This window comes from Anopheles merus, chromosome 2L (assembly GCF_017562075.2).
Source record: "Anopheles merus strain MAF chromosome 2L, AmerM5.1, whole genome shotgun sequence".
NCBI classification, from domain to species: Eukaryota; Metazoa; Arthropoda; class Insecta; order Diptera; family Culicidae; genus Anopheles; species Anopheles merus.
This window is the reverse complement of record NC_054083.1, coordinates 39,053,996-39,069,633: the sequence shown is the minus strand read 5'-3', so window position 1 is coordinate 39,069,633 and position 15,638 is coordinate 39,053,996. Positions and strand designations below refer to the sequence as shown.

Below are 15,638 nucleotides of genomic sequence, written 5' to 3'. Positions count from 1 at the left end.
AATTATGTTGTTACACCGATCGGTTCGATCGACCCGGATTTTTGCCATGCTCTCAAACCGTTTGTTCGCTGGGCGAGACACCACCTTCACCCACGGTGACCCACATGAGCGGGTCGGCAAAGCAGTGTGCAAAACGCTCTTCAGCGCGTTTGAAAAGCGTTCGCGCGGAGCGCAATGCCCCCTCGAGTGGGATGAAGATTTGCAGAGCTGCCCGATTGGTTCATCTCGAGTATTGATTTGTTGGGAAAAGTTTACGTTGAACCATGAAACGGCAGTTATTGTGTTTTTTTTGCTGTGAGAGACAGGCTGGAGGGTTGCACCGGTTCTTGACCGGTATCGATGATGCTTGTGTGCTCTCAATGCAAGTGGCGTGAAGTTTGCTCAATTAGTACTCTTCAGTTGATTTGGGCAATGCGTGCGATGTGGAGCAAAATCATATTGAATAATGGAAAGAAAATACCACACTAAAGCAATGTGTGCAGAAGACAACGTAGCCGTTGGGGATACGATCGATTGCAATTTCTTATGTGTCACAATAGATGAAATGATCAATACCAGTTGATAGATATTGTTCCTGATACCTGATTCTTCTTCTTCATTAGCACAACAACCGCTGTCGGTCAAGGCCTGCCTGTACCCACTAGTGAAGTGAGATTGGCTTTCAGTGACTTATTGTTACCATAGCAGGATAGTCAGTCCTACGTATGGGGGCACGGTCTATTCGGGACTTGAACCCATGATAGGCATACCTGATTAAATTGGAAAAACAATCCAATATAAAATATATTCTTTCACTTTTACCATGAGTTCAAGTCTGACATATGAAGGTAATCTTATCATTACTTGGATGCACCACATTTGATGTCACATTGAAGCTTTCAGGAGTAATAAGGGCTAGTGGTCTTCTCAATCTACATACAATTAATGCAAAAAAGTCTGTTTTGATCGACAAATGTTCCGTGAAACAAGAAAAAGAATCAAAAGGAATTAAGGGAAAATGTGTGCACTATTGATAGGGAAAAATCCTGAGTCGACTCCAACCCAACTCCAAAAATTTTGGAACAGACTTTGGCAGGTAAAACCGCCTAGTATTATCCAGAGATGTTTTGAATGGTCTGAAGCTGTCCAAAGGCGTTTGGAATTGACCGGAGTCGTATGAAGTAGTCTAGAGTCGTCCGGAGTAGGAATCGCCCGGAATCGGAGCAGTCCGAAGACGAAGTCGGAGTTGTTCGGAGACGTCTGGTGTCACCCAGAATCATCTGGAGTCTCCCGGTCCTTTGACTCCGACTCTGGATGACTTCGACTCCTTTATAGTATTAAGATGCAGCAGATTTAATCCTTGATGAGTTGATGTTTTATCTGGATTTTTACATTTTCTCTTACCCAAGAATAATTGTACAATAAGTAGTGAATGGCCATTCTTGACTATGGAAAAACTTACAAAATTTTACAAATATATATTCAAACTTTAAAGTTATAGAACAAAGAGTAGAAACGCGAGCTATATAGAGATTATTTTGATTCGTTTTTATACCGATTACTTGCCATATTCGCCTAGAAAACTGTGCCCAAAATGCATCAACCATGTATGAATGTTTCCTCTCCCCTGAAGCATAACATAACACATCAGCCATCCGATCCCACAACAGCCACACAGGTGCAACAGGCATTTTGTTTTCGCTTTTCACAAATCATCGCGCAATCGTAATTAGAAGCGCACTGAACTCACACTCGGTGCACTAAATGGAACCGGCGACCCACACCAGACATCACACCTCACAACACACACACACACATCTCTGTATCGACCGCAATGAGTTTAATTACTCTCGATCTCGATTGCTCAGCCGATAGTGCCGATCTCACAGCCGCAACGGTACCGCGCTTACCACCGCGTGTGCCATTGGCCAACGGAAAACCCACCCCGAAGGCAGCAACGCAGCCTCCATTTTCCCACACATGTGAAGCGTTTTCCGAGTGCCACCCGCAAAGTGTACATTATCTTGGGTGTGTGTGTGTGCAAGGTGCAATCTAGAACAGGCTTTCGAAAATGGATTTCGTAGTAGCGCTTTGCTCAGTATCAGTTTACACGTGGTCACGATTGATGTCTTCGGCGGGATTGCGCGTGTACTTCACCATGGTTACCGCGCGCAGGGAGCACATGATACGCAGCGAAACATTTGTTCGAGCGGTTTTGGTGGACGGTTTCGCAGTCGGAATCGCTTCGCTGCGTCAGTTCTGATGACTCGATTAAAGTCTGACCGACCGGTAGGCTTTCGGTAGGCCATCGATACGGTGTTGGCCCTTCGTCATCAATGAACTGAACCGGTTGCTCACGTGTTGCACCGTCTCCGTTCGCATGGTCGTGCACGATCGGTTTCGTGCACCCGATTCTACGTGCGCAGCCGGCCCAAGGGATGGGAATTTCTTTTCCCTTATGGTTTCAGCGTGTTTTTTTTTGTTGGTGTGTTGTCTGTTATAGTTGCTGCTGTCGGCTACCCTTCTCGTACAGGACGATGACATAATAATAACGGGCACGCATAAGAGAGCGAGAGTGAGAGCGAGCCGCGCACACACAACAACAACAACAACAGAATGCAACCCCTTTCTGTGTTGCGGGGTGAAATAATAACGAGCTGGTGGTGATACACAACTGGCTGCCAGCAAACAAGCAGTGTGCCGAAAAAAAGAAAGAAACGATGGAAAAGAAAATATAACCAAAACAGCAAACTGTTCAATTTCGCGTGCCGGGCTCCCTTTTGGAAATTGCGTTACAGCTGGTGCGGTTCGGTCGAATGGCCGTTCAGTTCAGCGGGATGATCGTTCTCTTCTTCAGTGTATGTGTGTGTGCGTGTGTGCGAAATGGAATATTATATCCAATTTCAGCGTGTTACAGGTCGGTTTGTTCGGGCGCTGTTATACGACTAATGATGCTGGATCCTTCGATGTAACGAACTGTGCGTCAGGGGAAAAATAAGCAAAGCAATACTTGCGCATGGCGGTCTTACGTAAAGTGGTATGTTTTTTATAATTTAACATGTATTTTTAAATGCTTTCTGTGAAAATTAATACCAACACATGTTGGATGCGAAGAAAAGAATCTTAAAATACAAAATCCTTACAAATTTTAACTTGCATTATAAAGAAGTAATGTACTAGTTTTTTAAGCAATACGGCCTTTTCGGACCGTTCCTCCTGAATAGAAAAAGGTACTAGTTTCAGGAAAATGTATTACAAATATTTATTTAATGAGAAATGTGTGAAAAGTGTCAATACAATTTGGCCAGAAAACATTTTGTTGGTCATCTCTTTACATCTTTTAGTTTGTTGTACTAAGAGGCGTTATTTAAAATGTGTTAATATTTATTTCTTATTTTATGCTTAGATAGTGGACAAATTTCGTGTGTGCTACTACTACTTTTACTTCTGTTATACTACTGTAATGGTGTAATTTGGTGGCTAACACGATTTAAAGGTTCAATTTTAAAATGTTTAAATGTTTAAAATGTTGAAAAAAATAATGATATTTGAATTTGAATTCATTACAAATTCAAAAGGTTTTGGTGGAGCAAGCTGAAATATCGAGTATCGAAGCTGCAGAGTATTAACTGTTATATTGCGTAAATCGTCATCTTTTCCCGATTAAATGAATATAAAGCCATTCAATATACAGAAAAAGGGCAATTTTTAACATAATAAAAAGTGTTTAATGCTAAACAGTGAAGGTTTGATAGTTGAATGTTTTAAAAATATGTTTTTATGCAGCTTATTCTGCATCGTTGTATCTGTTTAGTGAAATGCCATAAAATTCTACGCAGAAGGAACAGCTAAGCCCGTATTGCTTAAACTATTATTGGTAGTATTGGTTGCAAATTAATTCGCCTAATGTTACCTAGGCAACATAACGCTCAGGTAACAAATACACTCCAGCATCGTTTGTACTACCCCAACGAACCGGTAGATCATTCCCCGAAAGGCATCGTTTGGTTCGCTCACTAACGTCACCTCAATCATGCTCTTTTAAATATTTATTTGCCAAATAAATCATTCACGCCAGAGCCACATCACGCCGGTGATCTACGGCGCGCTATTCTTTCCAGCAATGGGAGAAAAAAGGGCACCTCGGGGAGGTGCTCGGATCGAAGTTGGATTCGCGTGCTCAAGACATGCTCTTGACATTTGTCCGCTGGGGAGGTTGCATTTTTATTGACCTCCCCCTCCGCGCCGTGGCCTTAATCTGTACGGGGTGTTCTGCACGCGCCCGTCTATCGGTGGGAAACGCCGCTCGGCTGGATGTGGTTCAGGTCCCAGTAGTGTTCGCCGAAGCCACCGCTCTTGTCGGCCCATTTAACCTGCCGCCGCAACGTTCGGATCGGATGAGTCAGAGAGGAAATTGAAAGTGATGTTAGCGAGTGTATGGACTGGATGGATTGGACTGGATGGATTGGATGGTGCAGTAAGAGCATACTTTTTTCTGAAACACCCCGATACCGTGCGAGCCGCGTTCGAGCTGTTCGACGTAGTGCTGATCGTTGCCTCGCCTTGCGCCGGCAGTGAATGAGCCATCACCGAACACTTCGGCGTATCTACAGGGGGGATAAGGGGAAGCGTGTACAGTGCGTTAGTGGGTTGTTAGTTAATGCTCGGGTTACTACAGGGATAATACAGTAAAGCTTATGTGCTGGGAGAATAACACAAACAATTGTTGATAAAATTACTTTTCCCTGATGCCTATGATTCTGATGATCTTGTCGCTCGTAACGCTCTTCCCAGCCGTCGTTCGATTCGAACAAGTGGCCAAACTCTAGCTCCAGTGGGGACTTTTGAAATTGGAATGTATCCCTTTAGGAATGAGAATATTAGCTACACCACTTCACGGCAACAAACAGACACAGCACTTACTGAAAATATTGACTATCCTCCTGTTTCCCGGGCTGGTTAGAAACTCCCCTCTCGATCGGTTCCACGTCCGACCGTTCGTAAGCAAACACTTGTGGATCGGATTCTTCGTACCGACGCTCACCACTGCCACCATCACCGACGACCGTTCGCGTCCTGCGCCTAATTGGACGCTTTTCCTTGGTCCGCTTTTCCGGCCGGACAATATCGAACAGCTCCACATCGTCCCGCACGTACCGTGGCACCCCGGCGGCTGCTTTGCGAATCTTCAAATAATTATACTCATGATCCGTCTGCGCATCGACCACGCGCATCGGATCGGGTGCGCGCTGTTTGGATTGATGCGCACGTCCACGGGTATACTTCCGCTTTCGTTTCGCTTTCGAACAACAAGCCGCATCAGCGACGGGTGCTCTCTGCTGCTGTTGGCTTCTGTGTAGCGTCTTCTCACCCTCCTCGAGCTGATCGTCCTCCTGCTCCATAAAGTTACCCGTGTCCACGTGCAGTCGACGCGCGTTGTATTCTTCCACCGGATCTTTACCCTTGACGTAGCTGGGATAGTAGTAGACGGTGTTGTGCTCGAGCTGTAGCGACGATGGTCCGATCAGTTCGACGTCGCGCAGATAGCTTCCGGCAGCGTACTTTCCCAGCGGAAGACCGAGCGCCACGAGTGCGTACAGCACCGCGCAGCCTGGTAGGACAGGACGTGAGTATGTCATCTCTGTGCAACAGGGTAAATCAGCACAAAACCAACCGTTAGGGCAGGACCACTTGCGCGCGATAGTGAGCAGCAATCCATACTGGCCGGTTCGGTGAATATGCAAATGATTTTTATATGACAAAAGTCAACCAAACGTGACTGGCAAATTAGATTTGGCAAACTGTTCCGTTTGGGCTTCTGTGGGGCGGCTGGAAATGCTTGCCATCTAATGCTTGAGAAGTGGAGCAGCACAGCCAATAAAGGGTAGCAAATTGGTAGAGTTTGTCGGGAGAGTGGCCGTGTTACGAGTACGGTGAGGGTAGTTTGCATGCGGTTAATGTGACCGTATAAATTCACTTCACTTTAACTAATCAAGCGCAGGTGGCGGTGGTTGCATAAGACAAGCGGGAAGAAAGGAATGATTTATAGAGTTTTTGTTAACGAGATATTTTTGGCAAAATTATCATTTTTAGCATAAACAAAATTGGAAAAAAACAAACGTACATTTTAGTTTCGATTGAATGTTTTTAGTTTTGCAATCATTTTGGCTTAAAATCGTTTTAAAAAGCAAAGCAATTTCTCTTCGATCTAGAGGTCATAGCAAAGAACATTTAAAAAGGTCAAAGGTCAAAATAATTGAAAATTAGCTACTTATGACTATTGGTGCAGTCCGAGCTTTTCTTACTAGTCAGAAACAATGCGTAAAATGCTAATTGTATCAGAAGAATCAGTCTGAAGAATCATCAATAACTATTTATTATCTTTTACAGAATGTCTTATTTGAAATAGTTGGTAACTAAGAAATTGTTTATGTCGCTTGTGTCATAAAATAAAGGCAATTTCTATATTGTTAAGTAATAGTTCACAGTTGAAATGATTTCATTTCATTGATATAATGTACTAATTTTGTGCAACAAATTGCTTGAAATAAAATTGAGAATGTGTAAAATATAAAATAAATTATCGTTTTTCTATATTATTTTCAGCAATATACCAGATAATATATTATGGGTCTCAAATTGATAACTTAATGATGAAAGGGATATAAAAACAGTATTTTATATACCAGTATTCAACCTTTTTCTCCTAGAAAGGCCAATATTTCATTTAATTACAGCTTAAATACACCTTGAATTACACAAACGATTCAAGCTCAAATTAAACAATCAAACCATACGAATTGAAACTGACAATTAAGAAGTGATAAATTAAATTAAAAAAAAACGCATTTTTATTGCCATTACGTCGCCGACATTACTCACCATCTGTAACAATTTTGGAATTCTAATTTCCTCCCCGCCGTGGTCAGCGCTTTTGTAAGAGCATCACCACGGAAACTACTCGGAACGCTTGGTTCATTACGGTCCCGGTTTCATCATTAGTGAAGCTCGGTGCTTTCCGTGCAGCTGGTGCCAAATGGCAACCAAACGAACTTCCATTTTTCAGCACGAAAAAAAATGAGCCACAGGTTGTCGGTACCTTTTCGCCGCTAAATCCGTTCCAATTTGGTGGCTGTTTTTTTACTGTAAACCGTTTTCCGATCAAGTGCAAAAAACAACTACAGCACAACCACATCACATTCAACGGCGTTTCGATGCCAGTAACCAACCAGCTCAAAGCCAGCCCACTCCGCCATCCGTGTGCATCCGTTTGCACGTTCGGCTGTGACGTGTTCACGTTTCTTCTATGTGTTTACATCGCTTTATTATTCTTTCGCTTTTGTTTGTGTTTTTCTTTCATTCGCGGTGTGAGTGTGGTTTTACTTTCATGCGCTTTTTCTTAATTTTGGGTTACCTAGCTTACCTGCTTCCGGTGCCGAAAATAGGGGAGGAAAAATCAATCGAATATCAAAGCAATCAGCTTGACGAGTGAAGAAAATCCGATCGTGAAGTTACGATTACGAGCGAAACAGAAAGAAAAGGTGGGGGGGGGGAAATAACATCCAGAGGAAATGGAAAAGTGCACATAGAAACTGAGCAAAGAATGCAAAGATGAAAAGAGATAAAGGCGTGATAAAAAATAGACACAAAATAGCTACGGAACTGCAACAGAGGAAAGAAGTAAATAAAACACCTCAACAGAGACAAGAGCAGAAAGTGAGAGAAAGAGAGAGTCAAAGACAACATACATACACGTGCTTCAAACGTTTATAAATAAACCAACTCACCCGTCAGGTGTCGCTTGATTGTGATTGATTGTCAACCGAGGTGGAGCGTGCCTAGCCTAGCGCAGACCAGAAATCACAATGACACGATCGTACCGTCAGTTTGCATTGGCTGCAATACTTCTGCTCACGCTACACCAAACGCTCGGTGAACTGCAACGCGCTGCCACAGTAGCGAAATCGATTGGCAAAGGTAGGCATTAATCACATTTCTTCCGGTCGATTTCAACCACTTTAATAAATCTTTTACCACTCTCTCTCTCTCCGCATCGAACATCTTTCACCGGCAGCGCGGAGTGAATCTTCGCCAAGGGTTGCGCAAGGGCACGGAGCGAACGAACGCCCGGAGCGGGTACGGGCACAGCTGGCCGGTGGATTCATCGACGATGCGACGGTGCATAAAAACGGTGGCGCAGCTCAACGGCCGCCTGCTCACGCTAGCGGCACCGATCATCCACGATCACGGGCTCCGTCGGTTGCCGGAAGTGGACGGAAGATGCCTGTCCACGGTACGAGCGGCCCGATTCACACTTACATAAAAACGGACAAAAATGCCAACTTTAAGTGGGGTGTGCGGCATTTCGTGGGGGCAAAGTACGCCCGATGAGCGCCGAGGCGGGGCGAGCGGAGCGATTGTCAATTAGCAAAAGGCGGTACACGATTAGCTAACTTGTAGCAAATGGGTAATTTAATATGTTTAGGGTTAAAGCTACGATGTAGTTTCGGATGAAATTATGCGTTAAACAGGGTTTAATCGAGGTGAAAATAAACAATTTAGTTCCGGTGCGGCCGTAATCTGGCACAATTGTTGTGAAGGGCGGTCATCAATGAAAGGAAGATATACTTACCAAAGTATTTGTTTTTACATTTACATTTATTAGTATTAACTTTTTCCATGATATAAAATGCTATTAAAGGTATTATAGACATTAAAATGATTTGACACTTCAAAACTTCATTTGTAGTTATTTTAAGATTAAATTTTGGCAGTTGTTTATCTGTTTAATCAACAGTCATACAATTGTGGCACGGACTTGCCGATGTCGATGACTTGTCGGGAAATAAATGGATTACTCAATTAAAGTAAGAGAGTAACTTGCTTATATTGAACTGATTAGCAATAATAACTATATTATCCATTGGTTGTGATCAGATGAACTCTACTCAACATAAGAGTTTTAAAGGTATTCGAGTAGCTAATAATTTGATAATGAGGTCTAAAAATACGTTAAACAATGCTTATAATGATTGCCGCATACGTTTAGGGCGTAAAAAAGACAAATTTGAATCTAAATCATCAAAGAGTTTGCATAAAATCTTTGTTAGGATGAATAAAACTATAGGTTGTTCTTGAGATAATTCATTAATGCAGACTGAGAAGAAACTGCGAAGCTTGAATTTCCCCGTACGCTGAATTTCACGGTTTCCTGCCATAATATCTCAAATTTTCGTGTTACTTTGCATGTAGTGATATGTATTTGCCACTAAATTTATTGACTAAATTGAGGAGATTACAAATCCAAACCCTATTGAACGATTGATGAAATTCGATCATGATACTGATACATTATTTTGCATTTGATCAGTACGATTTCCTCTAACAACTATCACATTGAGAAGATCGCAGATCTCGAAGACTACTTGTACAATCTCATGTAAAAGTTTATCAGATCGTTTCGTTTCATTCAATTCCAAGTCAATTTCAAAATGTTATGTAGGCCAATTCATGTAGTTTATTTACTTTTTACAGTATAACTAAGTCACAATTTAAGTCATACGCGTACGAAAAAAAAAGGAAATTAATCGAGCACTAATATTATTTAACATCTGTTTGGTTGCTCTAATGTTTACAACACTGCCTGATTTTTATGTCACTGTTAATTACAATTTTCTCAACGCAATCTCAACGTATCATTCGATTTATGATGCATTTACACCTCACGCTACTTCCTTTCAGCCAGCTTCACTCTCACCTCACTGTGGCGTTCAGGGGTTTTACGCTTCCTTAATTGAATGCCGGCACAGCTGTATCTGTGCAATAAAAATCACGTTCCGCTCCGACTCCGAATCGCCCGATCGCCGGACCAGCATTGCCACCGTCCCGCATATATGCAGCATGTATGCAAATGAGCCGCACAAATAACTCGTTTCCGTGAGCCGGCCAAATCACACCGTTTCCCACGGCAGCGGCTCAGCTCGGTCAGCTCGCGTAAAAAGGGCTAGCCCAGTGATACCTCTGTCTTCGTCCACAGCTGATGAACACACAAAAGGGAAGAAATAACACATGCACACACACACACAAAAAACACAAACACCCAAATCCAAGATGTCCCAAGTGGTCGAAAAGTAGCCAGTCCAGTTTTCCACCCCAGCCGATTTTTTTGGTTCACATTTTCCGCGCCACCCAGAAGACCGGTTTGGACAGTCGGGTACCCGTCCGCCCGGGGGCCTTCCTCACTCTTTGCGCAGCGCCGTACGGGACAGTGCCATTCGACCATCCCGTCTCGGACTGGGCAAAAAAGGGGGAAAGGGAAACGAGAAGCGAGTAAAATTTGGTGGCCCGAAACTGGAAAGGTCATCAACGAATTTTCGGTACCGAGCTTGGGCAGGAAAGGGTTGTAAAAGGGGGTAAAACATTGACGAGCAAATTTACGCGAGCCCGGCTGCGTTTGTGACGCTTTGAATAGAGCAAGGGATTATAGATCGTCCGTCGGAACGCAAAGGGGAGGACAGTGCGGCCGGATCGGGACGGATCCTAAGATCTTAGGCTAAGGCTAAGACAGAATAAACATTTGTTTTGATTTGATTATCAAGAGCAATCTTTAATTGCAAGCGTCTTTTTTCATATGTTTTGGTGGAATGTAGTTATTGGATGGATTTCTCTATAAATTTCAACAAACAAATTATTTAAAATAATTTATATTTAGATTTTTGTTTAAAATAAATGTTGAACTGAAAAAGTAATATTGTTTTTTGTACATTCATTAAAAAAATCGAATAATAAATTATAAAATAAGCGAAAGCAAAATTATTAAATAAGAATTAAAAAAGGCTTATACAATAAAGGGCTGATAGACTAATAAAAACAACAATAGTTTAATGAAAACAAAATGAAACAAATTTTGGTTGAAAAAGGACCAACAACGACAGCGCAAGTGGATCAAATGAGACAATAAACAAGCAGAAGAAAAAAGAAATTCGTAGACCTAATTGAATAGCACCACGAAGAAAATATCGAAAAAGAAAGAAGAATAAAAGAAAGAAAGAATGTAATGAAATAACTACAACATTTATCAAATATAAACATTTTTCTTTCAAGCAAAAGTGCTAGCAATTTACAGCACTGCTGGAAAGTTTCTCACAAATGAAGTAAACAATAATAGCTTAACGGGACCAGACGTTGCCTTTACTACAAGCGAGCTCAAGTTTGAGACATTTTTTTTTTCTCTCTCCAAACAGTAGCACCCAACCTGACACCCGCCCAGGACAATGTCCAAACCGGTTTATTTCCCACCAGAACAAGCGAACGCACGGTCACGAAAATTTTCTCATCACCAAAGGGTCACTTGGTTCGTTTGCCAAGTAACGGGGCAACGGTTAGAAGATGATATATTAAGATAAAACCCTCATGGATTCGCCAATCATTGTCCGGGCCCAGGCCGCCTCACGACTTTACTTCCCAGGGAAAAGCGAATCCTGTCGCTGCCCGGGCCCTCCAGCCAAATCCCGATACGGGTCAACCCGGGCCGCGGCCCACCGAATGCGGGTTAGCGTGTGTGTGTGTGTGAACATTTGTGCCCTGGACAGCAATCCGATGGTCGGTACGTATCGAAACCGGTTTGACCGGTCCTGGCACTGGACCCTTCACCGCATACACCGCACATACCGATGCAAGGACCCTCTTGGCGCATCGCTGCGGATGACCAGAACAGTACGTTCGCTCACACTCAAAAGGATAGCAGGCGAAAGGACCAGGGGCATCGGACACATCGAGCAGACGGGGAACCCTTTTTCCCGTATCAACAGGTAGACTTTGCTCAAGGGACTCGTGCAAAAGGGGTTCACGAAGAAGCTAGTGAAGGGTGCGCGAGTGTCAGCTCTGCTTTGCATACTGGCAACAATTGGCTTCGGGGGCTTTCTTTTTTTGTTGTTAGGTAAGAAGGATTAACGAACCGAGCGTCCGATGTCATTGCGTTCACATGCAATTGCTGAATCCGAAGAGAACGTGACGGAATTCGAGATCCGTCCGAGATGGTCTTGCGTGCAGTTGCCGACGTACATGACTGCCGTAAACGATTGCGGAGAAGTGGAAAAAATGGGACGAGTTTAATGAGCGAAAAGTGAAAGAACGTAATTCGTGCGGAATTTATGGGAGAACAGATTACTGTTTGCTTTGTGCGGTGATTGCGCAAATCGCTTTCGGTTGTGATGTTTGGTGTGTCGGTTTGGTGTAGTGATTGCTTTCCGGGTGAAGAGTCGTCACTGATTTGATACGACGAGAAACAATCTAAAACTTGTTTCTAAAGCATTACACGTTTTTGACAAATTGAAAGGTTCTTAAAAACAGACGAAACGAAACGAAAGTTTAGGCAGTTTAATATTATTGATTAAGTAAGAAAATAAATCAATGTTAAAAAAGATAGCAAAAAAGCTACGAAAAAAAGGTCTAGGAATAGATGAAGTTGTATTTAGTCAGTACTTATTCAAAGTCAAACAACTAACAATACTAATCAAAATTGAAACAATCATTCAAATTGTTCTAAAGAAGTATGTGAAAGAGATTAATTCAAGATAAAACGTGAAGAAAAATTGGAAAACAATGAAAACAATAGAGAACATGATAAATACATTTTAATTTCAAACATGATCGAAAACATTGAATTCAACACAGGCAAAAAATAGTCAAGCTGAGCTATAACAATGATTATAAAACACAAAACTAAATTAGAAAAGAAAAAGCAAACATGAAAAAAAGGAATAAAATAAAAAAGAAGGATTAAAAGAAAGTTAAAGCTACAACAGTAGTGAAGGAATTAAGATAAAAAAGTATACTTGAAAAGCAGATCTCAAAGTAATGGAAATAAAACAAATCATTAGTTTAAATACAAACTGTAGGAGAAATTACTGTAAACTGCAAATCTCCAAAACAAAACTAAGAAAACGAAAGAAAATTTTGTTCTTGTTAAACATTTGTGTCTCTCACAATCGACAACGGTTTCGAATGCAAATATAATTGCAAATTTAAGTTAATTACACCGAAACGTTGCATGTGAAAGTATAATTATCCTGCAAGTACAGTATAGTTAAGTTACATTGGACTGAAACATTAAAGCATTTTTTTTTCTGTGGGACTCGATGTGTGATCTTACTTTATTTGCTGTTAAAATATTTATACAATCAGTAGTTACATATAGGTATGCGATTGCTTAACATTGCCAAGATAGTTTACGCTAATTAGTGTCATATTTAGATAGTCATCGTAGATATTGCAGAATTTGCACCCTAATATACTGTAGAATAGTATTTACTGTTACTGTTATAGTACTCATTATGTGCTGCATGCCGAAAATAATGAAGTTCTCTTTCGAATTGTTATGATTTGTGTGTAGTATAAACTATGCGCATTTAATGTCGTCATAGTAATGAGCTTAATAGATACTTTCACACCATAGTAATAAACACACTCACTACATAGTAATGTTAGGATTATATTGTTAGGGCTTATTGCACAAAGTTTGGCGAAACATTACGATGCTAAGTACAATACTGTCTTTCAACACTTGCTTGCTTGCTTGCACGCCCTATTACCTCATTACCTCAAGCACGTTACGCATTCTAAGAAGGAACATTTAGCCGCTGCTTCTGTTTTCCCCCACGCCAGGGACGATCGTTCGCGAGGCGGGCAAAAGAGCTCCACCCGCAAGGACAGCCGTCTGACGGGGTAAGTAAAATGGCGTAACTAAACTGGTGTTCTTTAAAAATAATAATACGAATGAAACATGCTTGTTTTGCTTTGATTGTTCCGTTCCGGGAGGGAATACGCTACTGCTGCTACTATAATATTGCATTACACTGTGAAACGCTATCCTACTATCTAAAAGTTACTGTGTTGCTTATGCTACGACAAACACCGAAAGTTTAGCGTACTTCTACGCACAATTTGCTGCATGTATCGATAAGGGATCCCGCTTTTGCTACCATTATGCCACACTTCAAACACTGAATGATTTTACAGCGACACAGCGAACGAACGACACGACAACGATACGGAACGGATAAACGGAAGGAAAAGCACCTTAACGCGCACGTAGTATACGTTCCAATCCTTCCCACCACTTACATTTACACACTGTGCCACTCGGAGCACGTGTGGCACGAGCGTCGCAAAGCATCCTTACCGGACGGTCAGCAGCGCGCGACTAAAGGATGACCGCTCGAACGGGCATCCCGAGCCGACCGTTCCGAGCCGGTCCATTCGGGTGGTGGTGGTCCAGCTTCAGCTGACCGATACGCTGCAGCAGCTGCTGCTCGGGGACTGCCGGTGGACGGCTGTTGCTTTCGAGCAGCCAGGTCCGACTGCACGATGTCGTTGTGTTTGCGTTTACGCGCAAATCACAGAGGGAAAAAATAGAAAGGGGTTGACCACACAGGGAAAACCGGATTAGAGGAGGGCACCACTGGGTAGCAATTTGGTTCTAGCACTTACTCGCCACTGCCCGTTTCTAGCGATACAACTTTCAGTTTAACCGTTTTCCAGTGTGGACAGCCCATCCTGCTTGTGGATGTGAAAGGAGAAGAAAAAACACGCGGACACCAAGTGCGCCGAAAAACGGTTATTTTTCTGGATTTTTTTTCGTATTTAGATTTGCTGAGGTATTTAAAAAAAAAAGAACTGTGTCCAGTGAAATAATTGTTAACGGCTGTTTTCCTATTTACCTGCAAACACAACACCCAGATAGGGTGTCCTCGTGCCAAACGGCTAGGTCCTAACACACCAACACCAAGGAACTGCGCCGAAAAATGCGCCCAAAACTCGCACACGTCCGCTAACGGTTGAAATCTTTGCATAAATAAAACCTGCCAAAAGCGGGCCCATCGTTCGTGGCCGGCCAGCGATGCGGGAAAATCCCGTTTGGCCCGTCTTAGAAAACCAACGCACACAGCCACACACAGAGCGTGGTCGGCGCTCTGTATACCGAAAGAGTACATGAAGTTTTCGCGCGTTCGTGCGTTTAAAAACGGGCGGCAAGAAGTCTCCCCTCCCCACTCCTTGGGCGCAAAAAAGGCGAACCCCTTTTGCATGCCCTTCCGGCCGTAGGCGTTTGCGCCGGTGCGCGATAGAGACGGTGCGCTTGTGCTTGTGGAAGACAAGGCAGCCGCAAAAATTGGGGCCGAAAAATTGAGCCCAAGACGTTTCGCTGCGTTGTGTGGAGGGCGCTTGGCAGTGGTGGTAGTGGTGGTGGTGGTGCGCACATGACAAAAATGGGGAGTTTTCTTATATCCTTTTATTTAACGGGTATGGTTGGGGTTATGTACGCCCCCAATAAAAAAAACGGTAAAGGGAGAAAAGGCGCGAGTGAAAGCAAGTAAGAAAAAGGATTCACGCGAATTCGTTGTTAAGTAAATGTTGAATTTTAATTATGAAAGCTTTCAAAAATTATTTAAAAAAAATTAATTTAATTAAACAATTAAATATCAAATATATAGGTTATGCTAATTCTTCCTTGGCATACAAAAAAAAATCCTTGTAACGGACCTTTTCCACTCTTTGCTCAAGAAATATCATCCCCAAAACGTACTCATTTCCTTCATTTTCTTCCCGCGCCTTTACATACTCAACACGCACACGCGGTGTGTGTGCTTTTTTTCCTCAAC

The 15,638-nt window shown here is 42.5% G+C and overlaps 2 protein-coding genes across 4 annotated transcripts; one reads left to right on the top strand and one right to left on the bottom strand.

The window, feature by feature from the left end:
* Window positions 1–3,307: 3,307 nt before the first annotated feature.
* Window positions 3,308–5,692, bottom strand: LOC121593258. 3 transcript variants are annotated; one of them, XM_041915479.1, is made up of 3 exons: window positions 4,903–5,692; window positions 4,719–4,842; window positions 3,308–4,352 (listed from the first exon to the last, which is right to left on the bottom strand). In XM_041915479.1, exons 1-3 carry the CDS (start codon window positions 5,616–5,618, stop codon window positions 4,266–4,268), a joined length of 927 nt encoding a protein of 308 aa, XP_041771413.1. In that variant the 5' UTR covers window positions 5,619–5,692; the 3' UTR covers window positions 3,308–4,265. The 3 variants fall into 3 exon arrangements, with proteins under 3 accessions (XP_041771413.1, XP_041771414.1, XP_041771411.1); XM_041915480.1 differs by lacking the exon at window positions 4,719–4,842 and adding an exon at window positions 4,469–4,586; XM_041915477.1 differs by lacking the exon at window positions 3,308–4,352 and having other exon boundaries at window positions 4,533–4,842.
* Window positions 5,693–7,794: 2,102 nt separating this feature from the next.
* Window positions 7,795–8,592, top strand: LOC121593728. Its single transcript, XM_041916375.1, has 2 exons — window positions 7,795–7,956; window positions 8,054–8,592. Exons 1-2 carry the CDS (start codon window positions 7,845–7,847, stop codon window positions 8,368–8,370), a joined length of 429 nt encoding a protein of 142 aa, XP_041772309.1. The 5' UTR covers window positions 7,795–7,844; the 3' UTR covers window positions 8,371–8,592.
* The last annotated feature ends 7,046 nt before the right edge of the window (window positions 8,593–15,638 follow it).